The 21,010-nt window shown below is 39.2% G+C and overlaps 1 protein-coding gene across 5 annotated transcripts in view; it reads left to right on the top strand.

The window, feature by feature from the left end:
• Positions 1 to 2,799, top strand: part of LOC114511251 (zinc finger protein 568-like) — a 34,963-nt gene extending 32,164 nt beyond the window's left edge. For all 5 annotated transcript variants that reach the window (XM_036013596.1, XM_036013597.1, XM_036013594.1 and 2 more), the window contains one exon: positions 1,109 to 2,799. In XM_036013596.1, coding sequence (XP_035869489.1) covers positions 1,109 to 2,550 — 1,442 coding nt within the window. In that variant the 3' untranslated portion in view covers positions 2,551 to 2,799. The remainder of the gene's footprint in view (positions 1 to 1,108) is intronic.
• Positions 2,800 to 21,010: the final 18,211 nt, after the last annotated feature.

The raw sequence follows: 21,010 nt of genomic DNA on the forward strand, positions 1-21,010 counted from the left end.
CTTAATTTTGAAATCTACATTGTCTGGTATATGTATTGCTACCCCTGCTTTTTTTTCCTGTCCATTTTCTTGGAATATTTTTTACCAGCCCTTCACTTTCAGTCTGTGTAGGTCTTTTGTTCTGAGGTGGGTCTCTTGTGGACAGTATATATGTGGGTCATGTTTTCTTATCCATTGAGCTACAGTATATCTTTTGATTGGAGCGTTTAATCTGTTTACATTTAAGGTTACTATTGACAGGTATGTATCCTAAGCCATTTTTTCCTTTTGTACCTGTGTTCCCGTCTCTCTCACTCTATACCTTCATCTTCTTAAAGCATTCCCTTTAGCAAGCCTTGCAAAGCTGGTTTGGTGGAGGTGTATTTTTTTAGCCATCTTTTGTCTGGGAAATTCCTTATTTTGCCTTCCATTTTAAATGACAGTCTTGCTGGGTAGAGTAGTCTTGGTTGCAGGCCTTTGCTTTGCATTAGTTGGAATATGTCTTACCATTCCCTACTGGCTTATAGTGTTTCTTTTGAGAAATGAGCTGCTAGCCTTATTGCAGCTCCCTTGTATGTCACTATCTCTTTCTCCCTTGCTGCTTTTAATATTCTCTCTTTGATGATCTGACTTATTTTAACAAGGACACCCTAGCTATTATGTTGGGTATGAGATATTAGGAAGGCAACAGTGCAAGTAAAGAGACTCATTTAGAATAGTGTATTAATCTTGATATGGGATGGCTTTGGACAAGTGCTAGCTATACTGTTAAAGACGAGTAATTATAATCTAGATATATTTTGAGTCTATAGATGAGCCGACTTGCTGTTATTGTAATATCCTATTTCTTTACATTGTTGTTTTATTAGTTTTAGGTGGTTCCTGGACATTATATTTGTATAAGTTCCCCACCATTCTGATTCTTACCAGAGGTTAATAACCACTTCCTTTATAAGTTCTCCTTATTTTCTCTATCCTTACTTTCCTCTGCCCTCCTTTTTCAAATCGTAGTGCAATGTTAAGAGCTATTTATTTCCTATTTTTAGTTTGTCATTTTTACCCAAGAACTTTTCTTTTTCCCGAAACATGAAAGAAAATACCTCCCTATTTCTTTCTTGTTTTCTTACAGATTGGGAATCCAGAAGAGAAACCAGGAATTTATCTCCAAAGGAGGGCTGTTGTGAAATGAAATCATTGCAACCAGAGATAAAAACACCTATAAGGTCTAACCTTGTGTGCGTTAGGGTCAGAGATAATAGTGAAATCAAATGCTATCTGGAGACACAACAGGATGGACATTTCAAACCAGCTCTAATAACCTCTGAAGAAATGTCTGTTTTCATTCAAAGCACAGTTTATAGAGTACCTCAGATAATTCACACTGGGAGGAAGTCATGTGAATACAAGGAATGTAAGGAAATTTTCACGTACCAATCAGACCACATTCAACATGAAAGCAGTCATAATAAGGAAAAAAACTCTCAATGCAGAGAATGTGGAAAAGCCTTAAATAGTAGGTCAGACTTGAATAAGTGTCAGAGAATTCATGAAAGAAAAGAAAGTAATGAAAGTAATAAACATGCCTTTATACATGATTCTGAAATTACTGAACCTCAGAGCATTAATACTGGTGAGAAGGTTCTTAAATGTAAAGAATGTGGGAAAACCTTTCCTTCTAGCTCACAGCTTATTAAACATCAAAGGATTCATATTGGTGAGAAACCCTATGAATGTAAGGAGTGTGAGAAGGCCTTTCCAACTACTTCACAACTTAATTTACATCAGAGAATTCATACAGGTGAGAGATACTATGAATGTAAGGAATGTGGAAAAGCTTTCACCCGTCCCTCACACCTTTTCCGACATCAGAGGATCCACACTGGTGAGAAACCCCATAAATGCAAAGAATGTGGTAAAGCTTTTCGTTATGACACACAACTTAGTCTTCATCAAATAATTCATACTGGTGAAAGACGCTATGAATGTAAGGAATGTAGAAAGGTATATAGCTGTGCCTCACAACTGAGTCTACATCAAAGAATTCATACTGGTGAGAAACCTCATAAATGTAAGGAATGTGGGAAAGCTTTTATCTCTTATTCACATCTTATTCGACATCAGAGTGTTCATACTGGTGATAAACCATACAAATGTAAGGAATGTGAGAAGTCCTTTCGTCGTGGCTCAGAACTTACTCGACATCAAAGAGCTCACACTGGTGAGAAACCCTATAAATGTAGGGAATGTGAAATGACCTTCACTTGTAGCACAGAACTTATTCGACATCAAAAAATTCACACTGGTGAGAGACCCCATAAATGTAAGGAATGTAAAAAATCTTTTATTCGAAGGTTAGAACTTACTCATCATGAGAGAACTCATAATGGTGAAAAACCATATGAGTGTAAGGAATGTGGAAAGGCCTTTGGTCGTGGCTCAGAACTTAGTCGACACCAGAAAATTCACACTGGTGAGAAACCTTTTGAATGTAAGCATTGTGGAAAAGCCTTTATTCGTGGCTCACACCTTAGTCAACATCAAAAAATTCATGCAGGACAGAGGAATGAATGAAGGTATGTGAATATTCAGAATTTAATTGACATCTGAAATTCTTACTAGGAAAATAGAAACAAACAAACCCCTACAATTATAAGGAAAGTGGGGAAGTATTTAAGGATAACAGCTTAATGTCAAGAGTTTGTACTGTTAATGTAAAGTGTTTAAGGGCCAGAATGTTAGGAATTGGGAGGGTTTATTTGTGTTTCAGAATCCCTTTGCTAACAGAGATCAATTGGTAAAAAAAACCTCTATGAATGCAAGGAAAGTGGGAAAGCTTAGGATGGTAGCAAATGTGTTAAGAGTCATTAATCATTCAAACCTTTCTCAACATCAGGATCATTAGCCCTTAAGAGAGATTAGAGGATGTATAACATAAATAGCATATATATGGGACACCAATTTCTTTAGCTATAAAGTTACTCATCTGATAATTCATACTTGAAGGCTATGTTAATATTAAAATTATAGCAGATTACTTTGTCCTTCCTAAATCTTGTTCATATTTGCAAACTCATTGTCTAAAATTAGCCTAAACCGAATAAGAGTGGGGAAAGGTTGAACCAATGTTTAGTCTTTATTTGTCTTTACTATTATAACTCACTTCTTACACGACAAATTATTTCACAATATCTAAATTTTCTCATTTATAAATTAATAACACCACATATTTCTTAGTAGCATTGTGAAGATTCAATAATTACATTATGTCTTTTATAAGTGTTTGGATTGTATTGAAAGTGTATTAGGTAAGAGATGCTTTTATTATTATTTTTACTTTGATAATGTTGTATTACTAGAGATTAATTTTGTATTATTAGAGAATAGGGCCTTTTGGGTTCATTGACTACATGAACATCTTGCATCATACCTTTTTTTATTTTTGTACATATTTTTTGCATTTTTTGGTTCAAATACAATTGTCTCCATTTTCCCACCACCACTTCCACCCACCCACCCCCGTACCCACCCCCATCTCCCACCCTCAATCCTTCCAACCTTTGGCTTTGCCCAGGGGTCCTTTATACATGTACCTTGATGATCTTTCCCCTTCTTTCTCCCCTTATCCCTCTCCTCAGTCCCCTATGGTTATTGTCAGTATGTTCTGTATTTCAAATTCTCTGGTTGTATTATACTTGCTTGCTTGTTTTGTTGATTAGGTTCCACTTGAAGGTGAGATCATATGGTATTTGTCTTTCACCTCCTGCCTTACTGCACTTAGCATTATGTTCTCCACTCCCATCCATCCATGCTGTCATGAAGGTTAGTAGCTCCTTTCTTTCTGCTGCATAGAAATCCATTGTGTAAATGTACCATAGTTTTTTGATCCATTCATTTACTGATGGACACTTAGGTTGATTCCAGCACTTGGCTATTGTAAATTGTGCTGCTGTGAACATTGGGCTGCATAGGTTCTTTTGGATTAGTGGTTCAGGATCCTTAGGATATCATCCTAGCAGTGGAATTTCCAGGTCAAAAGGCAGTTCTATTGTTAGTTTTCTGAGGAAATTCCATACTGTTTTCCATAGTGGTTGTACCAGTCTGCAATCCCACCAACAGTGCACTAGGGTCCCCTTTTCTCCACATCCTCTCCAACACTTGTTGTTTGTTGCTTTGTTTATGACGGCCATTCTCAATGGTTTGAAGTGATATTTCATTGTGGTTTTAATTTGCATCTGACTAATGGCTAGTGATGCTAAACATCCTTTTGTATGTCTCCGGGCTCTATCTGTATCCTCCTTGAGAAGTGTCTGTTCAAGTCCTTTGCCCAAGTCCTTTAGTTGGGTTGTTTGTCTTCTTAGAGTGGAGTGATGTGAGTTCTTTATATATTTTGGAGATCAAACCTTTGGCCGAGGTATCATTGGCAAATATCTTTTCCCATCTGGTTAGTTCCCTTTTCATTTTAATGCTGTTTCCTTTAGCTGTGCAGAAGCTTTTTATTTTGATGAGATCCTATTTGTCTATTCTTTTCTTATATCCCTTGCTCTAGGGAACATAACAGTGAAATTTTTGTTGCATGGAATATTTGAGATTTTCCTGCCTATGTTCTCCTCTAGGATTTTAATGCTGTCATGACTTATATTTAAATCTTTCATTCACCTTGAATTTATTTTTATGTTAAATTTATTTTTGTGTATGGTGTAAGTTGGTACTCGAGTTTCCTTTCTTTTTGCATGTAGCTGTCCAGCTTTCCCAACACCAGTTGTTGAAGAGGATATTTTTATTCCATTTTATGCTTCTGCCCCTCTTGTCAAATATTAATTGACCGTAGAGTATTGGGCTTATTTCTGGGCTCTCTGTTCCATTCCATTGATCTGTCTGTTTTTATGCCAGTACCAGGATGCTTTGATTACAGTGGCCTTGTAATACAGTTTGGTATCAGGTATTGTGATCCTTCCTACTTTGCTCTTCTTTCTCAAAATTGCAGCAGTTATTAGGGTTTGTTTATGGTTCCATATAAATTTTTGAAGTGTTTATTCTATGTCTGTGACATATGCCATTGGTACTTTAATAGGTATTGCATTGAATCTGTAAATTGCTTTGGGGAGTGCAGACATTTTGCTGGTATGAATTCTTCCAATCCATGAACAGGGTATATGTTTCTATTCTGTCTTCCTTAATTTCTTTCTTCAGTCTTGTGTAATTTTCTGATTACAGGTCTTTTCAATAGTTGCTTAGGTTTATTCCTAGGTACTTTATTTTTCTCGTTACTATATCAAATGGGATTTTTTTTTCCTGATTTCTGCTTCAGCTGTTTCATTGTTGGCATACAAAAATGCCTTTGATTTCTGGATATTGAGTTTGCATCCCACTGTTTTGCCAAATTCATATATTAGGTCAAGCAGTTTTTTGTAGGAGTCTATCGGATTTTCTATGCACACTATCATGTCATCTGCAAACAATGCCAGTTTTGTTTCCTGTTTTCCAATTTGGATGCCTTCTTGTCTGATTGCTGTGGCTATGACTTCTATTAGTATGTTCAATAGAAGTGGTGAAAGTGGACAACCTTGTCTTGTTCCTTATCTTAGTGGGAAAGTTTTTAGCTTTTGTCCACTGAATGTGGTGTTGGCTGTAGTTTTCTTGTATATGACCTTCATTATGTTGAGGAATGCTCCCTCTATTCCCACTTGGCTGAGTGTTTTTATCATAAATGGATGCTGTACCTTATCAAATGATTTTTCCGTATCTATTGATATGATCATGTGATTATTGCCTTTGTTTATGTGCTGTATTATGTTTATTGATTTGCAAATATTGTATCATCCTTGCATCCCTGGGATGAATCCCCCTAGGCCATGGTGTATGATATATTTAATGTATTGCTGGAGGCAGTTTGCCATAATTTTGTTGAAGATTTTAGCATGTATGTTCATCGGTGATAATTGGCCTGAAGTTCTCTTTCTTTGTTATGTCTTTATCTGGTTTAGGGATTAGGATGATGCTGGCTTCATAGAAAGAGTTTGGGAGTCTTCTATCCTCTTGCATTTTTTTAGCATAGTCTCTGAAAGGTAGAGGTTACCTCTTCCTTAAATGTGTTGTGAATTCCTCTGTCCTTGTACGGTAAATTTGTATGGTAGGAATTCTGTGAGGTTCAGTGGTGTGATCTCTTTGATCTCCTTGTCTGGACACTGTAGGTTTGCCCTTTCTTCTGTTTGTGTGGGCTCTCTTGTTGTACTTGGGGTTTTACCTTTTGGTGGTTCCTTTGTTGGTGGGGTTTCTCCTCCAGCAGGTACACTGATGTTCACAGTTGCCACCTATTCTTGTATGTGATCAGTTGCAGGGGGAAGGCAAAATGGATCAAGACAGTGGGAGGGTGTTTTATAGGATATAAAGTACCAGCATGTAGAGAAAAAACAGGAGATTCTTTGGATACGGACAGCATTAACTTTGATATTTCACCCAACTAGCCACTTTTTATAAAAGGTGAAGGACAGATAAGATTCTTGTTAGAAGAGAGGAGGATTTTGAGCTGAATCCAGAAAACAGAGCTCTTGTGCAAAGTTAGATGATGAGATATAGTGAGAATAAAGGAGAGAAAGTAGGTGTAGTCTGAGAGAGAATAGAGTTAACCACAACAATATTAATGCTCAGGAATAAAGTGAAGTGGGCTAAGTTCATGGAGGGTTGCTGTGTAGTATGTACAGTTGTATGGAACAACAATTATTTATAAGAGTACTGGAACAACAATAATATGACAGGAAATATGTGATTTGGATAACCAGAATAGAATGTACCCAATCAAGAGTAGTGTGTTATTGGAAGACAAGTGAAGAGAAAGAAGGAAAATTAAAATACATTAAAGAGAGAATAAGGAAAACCAGTCAAACCAGTCAATGCAATTACAAAGAAAAATAAAACAAGGAAAGGTAAACATAAGGAAGAGCAACCAAAAAAAATACTACTAAAATAAAAGTGGTAAAACTAATGAAAAAATAATAATACACATAAGCAATAAAATGCCAGATGTGTGGGATAGCAAAGTCACTTTTGTCTCAGTTTCTCAATATTTGGTGTAAGCCTTGTGCTCTCCCTTTGTATGTCTCTGGACCATTCATAACTCCATATCTTATTGTCTCACTTTGGGGGGGAGGAAAGAAAGGGGGGAAAGAGAGGATCCAAATAGGAAAAAAGAAGATACTAAGCTTCTGCTGACTTTAAACCTGTTCAGCAAGTTCTATTGGTCTTCCTAGATGCCACAGAAAGAGGGGAGCTGGGCTGTGCTTTTTCCCCTTCCTATGGTTTTAAGAGGGTGGAGATCAGGTCTGGGTTGCAATATTCAGTTTCCCAGCCTGTGGCCCAGGTTCTCTGTAAGCTGCCAGGCTCAAATCAGCCACTCAGTTGCTCACAGGGTGAGTTGGTCTCTGGTGCACACCCAAGACAAATAGGACATACAGTTCTCCTCAGCCACTCACTCTGGGCACACAGTACAAGACAAGTGGTGTGTACAGTTCTGCTCAGCCACTTAATCTGGGCAAGCACAGCTAAAATCACCCTTGGGGCAATCCTGCCACTTCTTGAGAGTCCGTTAAAAAGCAGCTGCCCGCAGTTCTTAACAAATGCACAGTTTTTCACACAGCCCAAGTTTCCAACCAGTCCAGAGACTGAGTCATGGTCCAACACAGCCCAACTCCTCCCTTCTCCAGGTGTCACCTGGCACCCCGGTTTATCTGGTACCAGTGTCCACAGTCCCAGTGGATGTGTACCGCATCTATGTGTCTCCCACTTTGTCTCCATTCCCCCCAGCCACTTCTAGCATCCAGAACCCTCCTGGTGCCAGGCTGCCCTCCCTGGTCTCGTAGGGGAGGGAGCTGGTGTTCTAACTCTCCTCCCTATACCCTGCAGTAGGGGCTGCAGCAGCTCTGGTCCCTGTGCAGATCCCAGGAACCTTATCACCTCACTGTCTGTTTTTCAATGTCCTCTACAATTTTTGCCCTACAAACTTCATATAAGCTGTGATTCTGTTGGTTGTTCGCTCTTCCTCAGAAGATCGGCTGGATGTTCCAGCTGGGCACAGGGAGAACTGGGCACTGCTCCCACCTACCTCACCACCATCTTCCCACCTCTCCTCTAATAATATGTCTCCCAATTTCTTTGAATCTCTCTGACCTTCCTGTAATTGCATGCCTATTTTTCATCACCATATTGTGGAAGTTTCCCTTCATTATTTTTTAAATAAGTTTTCAATTTCTTACTCTTACTCTTCCCCTTCTGTCACCCCTATGATTCAGATATTGGTATGTTTAAAGTTGTCCCAGAGGTTCCTAAGCCTCTCCTCACTTTTCCCTGTCTTTTTTTTATTGTTGTTCAAGTACAATTGTCTCCATATTCCCCCCATGACTCCTACCCTCAATCCTACCCACCTTTGGCTTTGTCCATGTGTCCTTTATCTCTGTTCCTTGATGACCCTTCCCCTTTTTCTCCCCATTATCTCCTCCCCACTCCCCTGTGGTTATTTTCAGTTTGTTCTGTATTTCAAATTCTCTGGTTATATTTTGCTGCTTGCTTGTTTTGTTGATTAGGTTCCACTTAAAGGTAAGATCATATGGTATTTGTCTCTCACCGCCTGGCTTGTTTCACTTAGCATGATGCTCTCCAGATCCATCTATGCTGACGTTAAGGGTAGGAGCTCCTTCTTTATGCTGTGTGGCATTCTATTTTGTAAATGTACCACAGTTTTTTGATCCACTCATTTACGGATGGTCACTTAGGTTTCTTCCAACACTTGGTTATTGTAAATTGTGCTGCTATGAACACTGGGTGGTGCATAGGTTCTTTTGAACTGATATTTGGACTTTTAGGACATAATCCTAGGAGTGGACTTGCCGGATCAAAAGACAGTTCTATCTTTAATCTTTTGAGGAAATCCCATACTGTTTTCCACTGTGACTACACCAGTCTGCATTCCCACCAACTAGGGTTCCCTGTTCTCCACAGCCTCGCCGGCACTTGTTTGTTGATTTGGTTATGATGGCCATTATGACTGGTGAAAAGTGGTATCTCATTCTAGTTTTAATTTGCATGTCTCTGATGGCTAGTAATGCTGAACATCCTTTCACATTTTTCTTTATTGAAGGTTAAGTAATTCCTTCTGGAGAAAATTTTAAAAATGAAACTTTCATTCATAACTTGCCTTTTGTCCCATCAGGGGATTCATATTGTAAAGAACCCCAATAGAATTAGAGTGTGTAGCTGTGAAGTCAGGGGGAGATATATTAAAACCTTTCAAATCAGAAATGACTTAAGGCACCCACCCCCTCTGACTTTTGTTCTGGAGAATTAGAAAATAAGAAAGCCTTAGCTAAAATCCTTTTTTCTCCTATAAGGAAATGTAACAGATACCTGTATAAATAATTTTTATATTAAAAGGAAATTAAGGTAAATTATCATTAGTAATGGACAACAAAGAGAAGAGTACATGTTGACATTTGTAGGATGCAGCAAACTTACTCTAAGGAAAATTAACTTCCTTCAATATGCATGAAAACATGAAAAATTAACACCAGCATACATTCTCACTTCACTGTAATTGGTGCACTGCCTGTTCCTAACAGGCTTCTAATAATGAGAGAATCAGTGAATAAGCATTTGACTCTAGTATGTTGAAAAGTTCTAACAAAATATGTGCAGATCCAAAAAAAACCTTGAAAACATTTTTAAATGAAAAACATTATATGCCCCTTCCAAAAAAACATGAATGGAGAGGATATGTAACTATAAATAGAGGAGATTTAAAAAAATAAGATAAAATGGTTGTTTGCCTATGCATTGGTATTAACTATTCTTTCTTTGCTAGATTACCTGTCACCCACTTAAGTCTAAATTCCAGTTGCTTACTTACCTACCTTGCTTTGCATTTAGGCATATATATTACAGTCTTAGCCATAAGCTGAGCAAAAGTCTGCAAGTGAGTTTCAGTTAAATTTTCTTTTCTAACAAAATAGTAATTGGTCCTCTTATATACAGGATGTCTTTCTATATGTCTGTGTAATACCTGGAATTGTGGCCATTTTGCAACCAGGGAGGTGAGGTGAGGCTGAGATTGACACAGAGTATATATATATTGGAATTACCTGTGTCTTCAACATTGTTGAGATGGTGAAACAATTGAGAACTGCCCTGTTTCTGGACTTATATGAAATAAGAAACTGTGCATATTTGTTTTAAACTTATACTCAATATTTTAATAATATATCTGAGTCCTGGGGAAAATATTTTTATAAATCTATACATGTATATTTATTCAACTTTATTAAGATGAGAAAATGTTTATATTCATCTCTCTATAGTACAACTGAAACTGGGAAAGCATTATTTTCCTAAACATATACATGCATACCTCAGACATATGGGTTTGGTTTCAGAACACTGCAATATAGTGAGCATGGCATTAAATCTTATATGATCTTTTTGCTTTTGGAGAGTCTTGCGATTTGTAAAAAAAAAATGCAACAAAAGCAAGGTACAATATGCCTATGTGTGTATATACATGCTCAACTGTGACTTAATAAGATGTAGAAATGTGTTTATAGTGTGTGTTTATATTCAGTATTTCACTGTGTGACTGTTTATATTCAGTTTTTTACAGTTGTCTGAAATCCTAGAAAAACACTATTTTCCTGAATAAAGTAAGAACCAGGAAAAACTGATTAAAGGACTATACCATGTTATTCTTCTACTACCAGAGTATCTTAAAGATAAAATCTTCCATGTCTCCCAATATAAAAAAAGTCACAGTTATGAGGCTAGCATAACCTTTTAACTACATTTGGTTAAAGACTGCATACAAATTCAAGTCAGCTATAAAAAATAATCCATCATACTCATGGTATGTGACTATTCCAATTAAAATACCAAATCAAATCTAGCAGCCTTTTGGGGGCGGGGGAAGATTTTTTTTTCTCTCCAGAATAAAATCACCTACCCCGTCCAGTTGTTTAAAAAGATGTAATGTGTATATATAGTGTTTACATATTTAAAACTAGACACTGAAACAACTTGCCACTCAAATGAGTAAAGAAGAAACTTTTACAGCATAAGCATATTCAACTTCTGTGAAATCACTGCAGTTGTCCACTGAAACTTCATACTCACTATATAATATGATTTAAGGTAATGATCCAGTGGATTTCACTTTTGTACCTTACCTTAGAAAAATAATAGATATTTTAAATAAGTTTAATGTAAACATGCATTATCTGGTAAATTAAATCAGTTGTAGTTAAATATCAGGCAACCCAACAGTGAATAATATATAACAAAATTTCAATTTTTTAGTGGAAGATATGATCACTAAATTGTGTCTCCACAGGTATATTTATTTCATAAATCTGTTTTTAAAGTTGTACATATTATTTTAAAATGTGTGCCTTTTAAAAGAATTGAAGAGTTACTACAGCCAGGTAAAACAAGGGATGATTACATAGTAATCAAACATGATAATGGCATATAAACAGACATATAGATCAGTGGAACAAAATGGCCCAGAAAGAAAGCCTATATGCTCGATTAATATTTAACAAATGAGGCAATAACATAAAATGGAGTGAAGACAGTATTCAATAAATCGTGTTGAGAAAATTGTACAGATACATGAAAAAACGAAACTAGATCACCTTACATCAAATACCAAAATAAACTCAAAGTGGTTTAAATATTTAAATGAAAGACTCAAAACCATAAAATTCATAGAAGAAAATATAGATAGTAAGTTCTGACATTTCTCTTAGCAAAATTGTTTCTGATATATCTCCTTGGGCAAGGCAAACAAAAGAAAAAAATAAGTAGAACTACATTAAACTAAAAATTTTTATACAGCAAAGCAAGCCATCAACAAAATGAAAAGACAGCCTACTGAGTGCAAGAAGATATTTGCCAATGATACATCTGAAGAGGGGTTAATATCAAAGTTTTATTTAAAAATTCATACAATTCAACACCAAAGAAATCCAATTAAGAAATGGGTAGAGTGACTGCTGGGTCAACATGATGGCATAGGTAAACACAGCTCACTTCGCACAACCACATCAAAATTACAACTAAATATAGAACCATCACCAAAAACATCAGAAATGGAATTGAATGGAAGTCTTGACAACTACAGAAATAAAGAAACCACATCCATCCAGATTGGTAGGAGGAGCCAGGATGTGGAATGGTCTGGTCCCACATCCACATGTGAAAGGAATTTGGGAGGGATATCTTGGGATTGATGAGTCCTGGCCCCCTAACCAAGGGTTCCATTTACAAGAACTCATTGTAAAAACCAGTGGGGACTTAATCAGTGGAAGAAAATTCTAGAGTCCCAAGCAGTTCCTCTTAGAGAACCCACACAGAGACTTAGACTCTCACCCTCTGAGCTCCAGCACCAGGGTAGCAGCTGGAAAGGAACAGTGGCATACAGGGAGGAACTGAAGAGTCTGGAATCAAGGTGATAGCTGGGAGTTAGCTTTTGCTCAAACACAAAGGCAGGCAGAGGCCACTATCCCTTTTTGAACCCTCCCCCAATCAGACTCCGTACCACGCTACTTATGGACCCACCCGAGCTGTTAAAACACACTTTTCCACATGAAAGGCTGGTCTCGGCTCCTACTTCACAATTTCCCAAATCCTCTCAAACATGCCACGGCTGGCCTCAGTGAGACCTCAAGCCCCTTACCTCTTGCTAAGCAGCGTCAAGCCCAGCATTAGCATCAGCCAGCCAAGATTCACAATTTGGCTTAGCCTGGGAATCTATAAGCCCAAAACAAGTAGCAGCCATATCAGATTGCTTTATAGCCCAGGCAGGGTGGCCCCGGGCAAAATAGTTGGGAGCTGACTTTGGCCTGCACCACCAGGGAAACCCCAGGGCCTGTGCACCCAGTGGAGAGCTACAGACCACATTGGAGCACCACAACCCTGCCCTTATACAGCTAATCCTCCACAGATCATAGAGGTTGGTGGTCAGTGGTCACAGCCAGTCTTTGCAGCTGACTGGCCTGGGTAAAACCCTCACAAAGACCTTCAAACAGCTAACAAGACTCAAACTACAAGAGGAGGGTGTGCTCAGCCCACACAAAGGATACCTCTAGTGTCAAGCTTGGGTGAAAGGGGATGCTCTGCTACTGGATCCTACAAGACACATACTACATTAGGCCATGCTACCAAGACAGGGAGTCATAGCAGCTCTACCTCATACACAGAAGCAAAGAGAGGCTGCCAGGATAAAAGACAAAGAAACATGGCCCAAATGAAAGAACAGATTAAAACTCCAGAAAAAGAACTAAACAAAAGGGAGATGAGCAATTTATCGGATGCACAGCTCAAGACACTAGTTATAATAATACTCAAGGAACTTAGTGAGGACCTCAACAGCATTAAAAAAATCCAGTCAGAAATGAAGATTTACTAATTGAAATAAAGGACAATTTACAGGGAAACAACAGTAAGCAGATGAAGCTGAAAATCAAACCAATGATTTGGAAGACAAGGAAACAAGAAATAAGCAATCAGAACAAGAAGAAATAAGAAGAGAAAACAAGGATAGTGTAAGCAGCCTCTGGGACAACTTCAAGAGGTCCAACATTCACATCATAGGGGTACCAGAAGAAGAGAAAGAGTAGAAAATTGGGAATTATTTTTAAAAATAATGAAAGAAAACTCCCCTAATTTGGTGAAGGAAATAGACATTCAAGTCCAGGAAGCACTGAGAGTCCAAACAAGATGGATGCCATGAGGCCCACTCCTAGACACATCATAATTAAAATGCCAACTTAAAGACAGAGATTCTTAAAAGCAGCAAGAGAAAAGCACTTTAGCTAACTACAGGGGAGTTCCCATAAGACTGTCAGCTGACTTATCAAAATCAACTTTGTAGACTAGAAGATATTGCCAAGAAAAAAAAAGCAGGGACCTATAGCCCAGATTGCCCTACTGCAAAGATATCATTTAAGATCAAAGGGCAGATAAGTTTCCCAGAGAAGAAAAAAACTAAAGGAGTTTGTCATCACCAAATCATTATTATATGAAATGTTAAAGGGACATATTTAAGAAAAAATCAATTTTTATTTAAGAACAATAGAATGGCAATAAGTACATATAAGTACATAAGTACATATCTATCAACAATTGAATTTAAAAAAAAAAAAAACAAACTAAGCATACAAGAAGAACAGAGACAGAATCATGGATACAAAGAGGGTTTTGATGGTTGCCAGATCAGAGGAAGGTATGGGGGAATGGGTTAAGAGGTGAGTGGATTAAGAAGTACAAATAGGTGGTTTCAGAATAGCCATGGGGGTGTAAAGTACAGTATAGTAAATGGACATGAACAATCATGTGGGGATAGTCTGAGGGAGCAGGGAGTGCTGGGTGGAGGGGGGCAAAGGGTGGGAAGTTGGGACAACTATAATAGTATAGGTAATAAAATATAATTTTTAAAATGCAGATTAAAAATAAATGGGCAAAGAATCTGAATATACACTTCTCCAAAGACATACAAATGGCCAACAGACATGAAAAAAATGTCAACATCACTAATCATCAGAGAAATGCAAATTAAAACCACAGTGAAATAACACCTCATACTTGTCAGAATAGCTATCATGAATAAATCCACCAATAACTAGTGCTGGTGAGAATGTGGGAAAAATGGTATTTTCCTGCATTTTTAGTGGGAATGCAGAATGGTGCAGCCACTATGAAAAACAGTATGGAAATACCTCAAAAAATTTAAAAAGCTGTGTTATAATCCCTCAATTCCACATATTCAAAAAACCACAAACACTAATTCAAAAGAATATATGTACCCCTATGTTCATTACAGCATTATTTACAATGGCAAAGACATGCAAGCAACTCAAGTGCCCATCAATAGATGAGTAGATTTAAAAACAAAAAAAGCTGTGCTACATTTATATAATATTACATTGCTATAAAAATAACCTTACTATTTGAAACTTCTGGCCAAGATGGAGGTGTAGGTAGCTATGTTTTGCTTCTTTGCACAACCAAAAGAAGGGCAACAACCAATTTAAAAACAAAACCAACCAGATCTGTTGAAAATAGAATTGTATGGAAGTCCAACAACCAAGGAGTCAAAAAAGAAATACTCATCCAGAGTGGTGCGCCAAGACAAAGAAATATGGCCCAAATAAAAGAACAGATCAAAACTCCAGAAAAAGAACTAAACAATGAGGAGATAGCCAAACTATCAGATGCAGAGTTCAAAACACTGGTAATCTGTGAGAAATGATTGAGTGTGGCCACAAAAAAAAAGGAAGTGAAGGCTATACAAAGGGAAGTAAAAATATACAGGGAACCAAAAATGAAGGGAAGGAAACTGGGACTCAAATCAATTATTTGGAACAGAAGAACTAGATAAACATTCAGCCAGAACAGGATGAGAAACAATAATTCAGAAAAAGTGAGGGTATCTCACATCATCCCAAGGAAGCCAGAGTGGAGGCTGGAGGCATTATGGGTTTTAACAAACTTTGGTTGTTCCATCAAGTAGGCTGATTACTGAGAAAACATCTAAAGCTTCACCCAAGTGACTCATCACTCAAATCCAACACAGAGTTGATAAGTCGATTAGATGTGCAGCCTGGTTTCCAATGTAGCCACCAAGAGTGAGATAGAAAGGTGATTGTTGAATTCCTGCACCTGCTGAAACTTGTGCAGGATTTTGATAACAGGGAAATTATTAGCAGTGTAAAGCAATAGAAGGAGAAAAGCTAAATGGAGGAGACAAGAAGAGAGAAACAGGAGGAGCAAGTCTATCTACAGCTGAAGCAAGGGGTACCACTGAACTTTTTACTAATGAGAGCCAGTTATTGCCACTGGGATTAGGACTTTGGTGCTATATCTGAGGTCATTGCTAAAGCTAAGGACACACCAATTTTCTCCTGATGTTTATTTTTATGAGTACAAATCATTCACAGTACAGGAAGCACCTATGATAATGAGAATAAATGATTTTAAAAACTGACACAAATCTATTTTTTATTTAAAATGAAAACAGTGAACTTAAAATTTTGTACAAAGGATGTTCATAGAATTACTGCTTTTTGTGTGTGTAGAAATAGTTATTAAGGAGAGGCAAGATGGCTGAGGAGTCACACTAACCTCCTCCCAGGGCCAATCTGGAATTACAACTAAATTCTGGAAAAGTCACCCAGAACAAACTACTGAATAGCAAGAGAGTGGCCTTATAACCTCGAACAAATAGGAGAATCATCTTCAGCACTAACTGACTGGTAAAGAGTATGGTGGAGACTCAAGAGGGCTGGCTGGGTGCCTACAGGTGGCAGTGCCAGAGGGATAATTAAAAATCTGGTTGGACCCCCTCCCTGAGAAGTGTGCAGCCTAAGCTCTGACATGGGATGCTCAACCTAGAGCACCAGAAACCAAAAAGTATGCAGATAACAACTGGTGGTGAAAATCAGTATGGTTGCTCTATGCCAGAGATGGAAAGCTAGAGCGGCAAGAACCATTGTGGGAAACACAAATTTTCATTTGCAGCCACTTACCCTGGGCTCCAGCAAAGGTGGGGGTACGGTGGGCTGGAGATGCCTGAGGAGAGACTGAGTACAGAAGCTTTGTGGAGAGAGCTGAGAGAGTAGCTTGGGAATCCTGGTGCTGAGTCATCCCCCATATGGCAGCAGCCACCCTGCTCAAGCAGACCACTCCCCTCTAAGCAGCAGCCTGAGGGAAACAACAGCTCCACCCACAGGAGAGACTCCACCCTGGCTCTGTGGAGCTTAAGCTTGACTACTGAGTGAAGAGTGACAAGATTAACAACGGAAGGAGACAGCCACAGAGAGTAGATCCTTGGCAAAGGTGGGGGGGCAGAATGGACTGGAGACACTTGAGGAGAGACTGGGAATGGTGGCTTTAGGGAGAAAACTGAGAAAGTAGCTGCTGAGATTGGTGCTAAGCCAACCCCCATACACAGTAACCATTGTGTTTAGAGTACTCCCCTCCGAACCTCAGCAGTCTGAGGGGAAACAATAGCCCCCACCCCAGGATGGATTTGGCCCCTCCCTACAGTGCTTAAACCTAACTGCTGAATGCAGAGTGACCAGATTAACAATTGAAGGAGACAGCCAGTGACAGCAGATCACTGGAATTATTGAACAGGCTGCCCAAGGTCTGATGGGGTCAACATCTCACATCACCAGAGGCAGATCCAGAAAGAAAAAAAACAGTGCTAAATATGAGAGGCTACTGAGACAAAAGCCATGTGGTCATCTTCATGATTTGCAATATTTTCTTTCCTGCATGGCTTTGTAACATTCATTTCTTGTCCAATGAATTTGTACATAGTAAGTCACTTGATTTTATACTATAGTGTATTTCAATTCACATATTTTGCCTCTCCCTTCTCTTAGCACATTTTACCTCCTCTTTCCTTACAATATTTTCATTTCAAATTTGGTTTTCTCTCTAGCTTCACTTGTTTCTATTCCACATTCTTACTATTCCTCTGCCATCCACATACACAAAATGAATTTTCTTGTCAAGGGTCGTTTCACATCCTTTTGCCCAGATCGTAAAATACCTGCATTCTGACTTCTGGCCAAGGTGGAGGCATAGGTAGACACACTGTGCCTCCTCCCACAACCAAGATAGGGACAACAACAATTTAGAAACAGAGTAACAACCAGACCTGACAGAAAATTGAACTGTAAGAAAGTCAGACAATCAAAGAGTTAAAATAGACATGTTCATCCAGACTGGTTAGAGGGCAGGAGTCCAGCAGCTGAGAAGAGAAGGGCCAAGGAAAAAGAGCATTGGGACCAGTGTGAGGCATCCCGGGCATACAAGATCACAGCAGGCAGAGCCTGGGCGTGCAAGTGGCGCCTGGCAGACCCCAGCCAAAAGGTGGCAATGAGCAGACCCAGCAAGGCAGAGATTGTGAAGCAAGGCACTGCGAGCAAAGCAGCTGGCTGGCTGGACGGTCCCAGGGTCCCAGTGCCAGGAAATAGAGCCTCAGAACACTGATTAAAAACACCTGTAGGGGTTGAGGCACAGGGAGAGACTTTCAGCCTTACAGGAGAGGTCATTGGAAAGCCCCACAGAGTGCACGAGCCCACCCACACAGGAATTAGCACCTGAAAGACACAGTTTTCTTAGGGAAAATGGCAGAAGGGACTGAAGTCTGACTGACAGCAGAGCAAATTCCATTGTCCCCTCTCAAACCCTGCTCCCACATACAGTGTCACAACCTAGTGACTGGGCTGACTCACCCTGGAGAACACCTAAGGATCCACCCCACATATGTAACAGGTGCGACCAAAAAAAAAAAGGTTGAAAACCAATACTTTTCAGTGACCAAGAGATAGCCAACCTATCAGATGCACAGTTCAAAGCACTAGTGATCAGGGTGTTCACAGAATTGGTTGACTTTGGTCACAAATTAGATGAAAAAATGAAGACTACAATAAGTGAAATGAAGAAAATGCACAGGGAACCAATAGTGATGGAAAGAAAGTTGGGTCTCACATCAAGGAGTGGACCAGAAGGAAGAAAAAAAAAAAAACAACCAGGAAAGAATGAAGAAATAAGAATTCCAAAAAATGAGGAGAGGCTTAGGAACCTCCAGGACATCTTTAAACATTCCCACATCCAAATTATAGGATACCAGAAGAGGAAGAGGAAGAGCAACAAATGGAAAACTTATTTGAACAAATACTAAAGGAGAACTTCCCCAATGTGGCAAAGGAAATAGACTTCCAGGAAGTCCAGGAAGCTCAGAGAGTCCCAAAGAAGTTGGACCCAAGGAGGAACACACCAAGGCACATCATAATTACATTAGCCAAGATTAAAATGAAGGAGAGAATCCTAGAACCAGCAAGAGATAAGGAGACAGTAACCTACAAAGGAATTCCCATCAGACTGTCAGCTGATTTCTCAAGAGACCTTGTAGACAAGAAGGGGCTGGAAAGAAATATTCCAAGCCATGAAATGTTGGGGTACACCCTGCCTGGTCTCAGGAAGTTGTAACCCCCCACGACTAAGGCTGAGAAGAGACCTCTGAACCAGGCGTCACTAAGGAGACAAAACTTATTTCCCTGATGAACGCTGCCTGTTCTAATGCCTGGCTCCCTTTTCATGGTTGGTAGTCAATGATGGGTTGCAATTCTCTAAAAAGAGGATGAATCTAAGACAGATGCGATCACATGGGAATGCCCTCAGGGAAGACATTCAGGGGGCTGTGGAAATGAAGGGGTGATCGACATCGACCCCTGCCCCCTCAGCTTTGACAAAGCCTGAGTTCTTGTTCTAGCTGTGAGAGATGCAAGTCTCCTAGCTGCCTTTGTTTCCTCTGCCCGACTCAGGCTTATGGAAATAACAGGGGCAGTGCAATCCACACCAGAGTCGGCAGACTCCCGGGGTAGTCAGACCTGGGGCATAGAATATGCAAGATCCTGTGAGATCTGCTTCCTGGAGGATGCCCCTGAATTACAATATGAAGGCACAGGCAGGAAACGAGACTAGCCTTTTAGGTCCTGTAGTCTTTTTAAGTGATAAAACCCCAAAATCTCAGCCCAGAAGGCTAGCATGAGTTCTGCCAGCCCCTTTGAAAGCTATCTATTCCTTTGATCTTCCCTGCCAGACTATAATCCACAAAATGTATCTGTGTTCTTAATAAAAGCCTGCTCGGGCGGGAAAATGGTGCACTCTCCACTAGAGAGAGTGGCTGTTTCATCCCTATTTCTCCACAAGACTCAGTTGTTCATGTGTATGTTTTCTTCTGTCTCAAGCATCTGCAGCATTTCATGGTCACTGCCGGTCAGTGGCCGCCTCAGCTGGCATCCCGAACATGGACACCGGAAGGAATCAGGATCATTTTCTTAACCCAGTGGCTACAAGCCATTGCTGTGCACAGTGCACCAACTTGGGTGGATTACACATAATTATCCCAGGTAAGGGAATAGACTTCCAGAAAGTCCAGGAAGCTCAGAGAGTCCCAAAGAAGTTGGACCCAAGGAGGAACACCCCAAGGCACATCATAATTACATTAGCCAAGGTAAAAATGAAGGAGAGAATCCTAGAACCAGCAAGACATAAGGAGACAGTAACCTACAAAGGAGTTCCTATCAGACTGTCAGCTGATTTTTCAAAAGAGATCTTATGGGCAAGAAGGGGCTAGAAATAATAAGTATTCCAAGTTATGAAAGGCAAGGATCTACATCCAAGATTGTTCTATCCAGCAAAGCTCTCATTTAGAATGGAAGGACAGATCAAGTGCTTCTCAGATAAGGTCAAGTTAAAGGAGTTCATCATCACCAAGCCCTTATATTTGAAATGTTCATAAGACTTATCTAAGAAAAAGAAGATAAAAAAACATGTATAGTAAAATGACAGCAAACTCACAATTATGAACAACCACACCTAAAACCAAAACTAACTAAGCAAACAACCAGAACAGGAATAGAACCACAGAAATAGAGATCACATGGAAGATTAGCAACAGGGGAGTGGGAGGAGGAGAGAGGGGGAAACGGTATGGAGAATAAGTAGCATAGATGGTAGGTAGAAAATAGACAGGGGAAGGGCAAGAATAGTATTGGAAATGTAGAAACTAAAGAACTTATGACCCATGGACATGAATTAATAGGGGGGAATGTGGGTGGGAGGGTGTGTGCAGGGTGGAGGGGAGTGAAGGGGGGAATGGGACAACTGTAATAGCATAATCAATAAAATATGTTTTTAAAAAAATACCTACATTCTCTCTACACCTTTAACAAATTTTGCTAGTTGGTTCTGGGTATGGTAGTTGTTGTTGCATTGTTCTTTTCAAGGTTATCTCCAAAGCTTCACTAATACTGTATTTCAAATAATGAACTTTACTGGACCCCTCCTCTATTCTTTTTGTTTCGACTCAACTTTTAATTCTGCCATCTTAGCCAGTTTTTTTTTCTTTTTCTTTTTTGTCTGTCTTCTATTTCTCTTTGATCCTGCCTTTTGTTTTTCTTTATTCTCCTTTTTTATG

Source organism: Phyllostomus discolor, chromosome 12 (assembly GCF_004126475.2).
Source record: "Phyllostomus discolor isolate MPI-MPIP mPhyDis1 chromosome 12, mPhyDis1.pri.v3, whole genome shotgun sequence".
NCBI classification, from domain to species: domain Eukaryota; kingdom Metazoa; phylum Chordata; class Mammalia; order Chiroptera; family Phyllostomidae; genus Phyllostomus; species Phyllostomus discolor.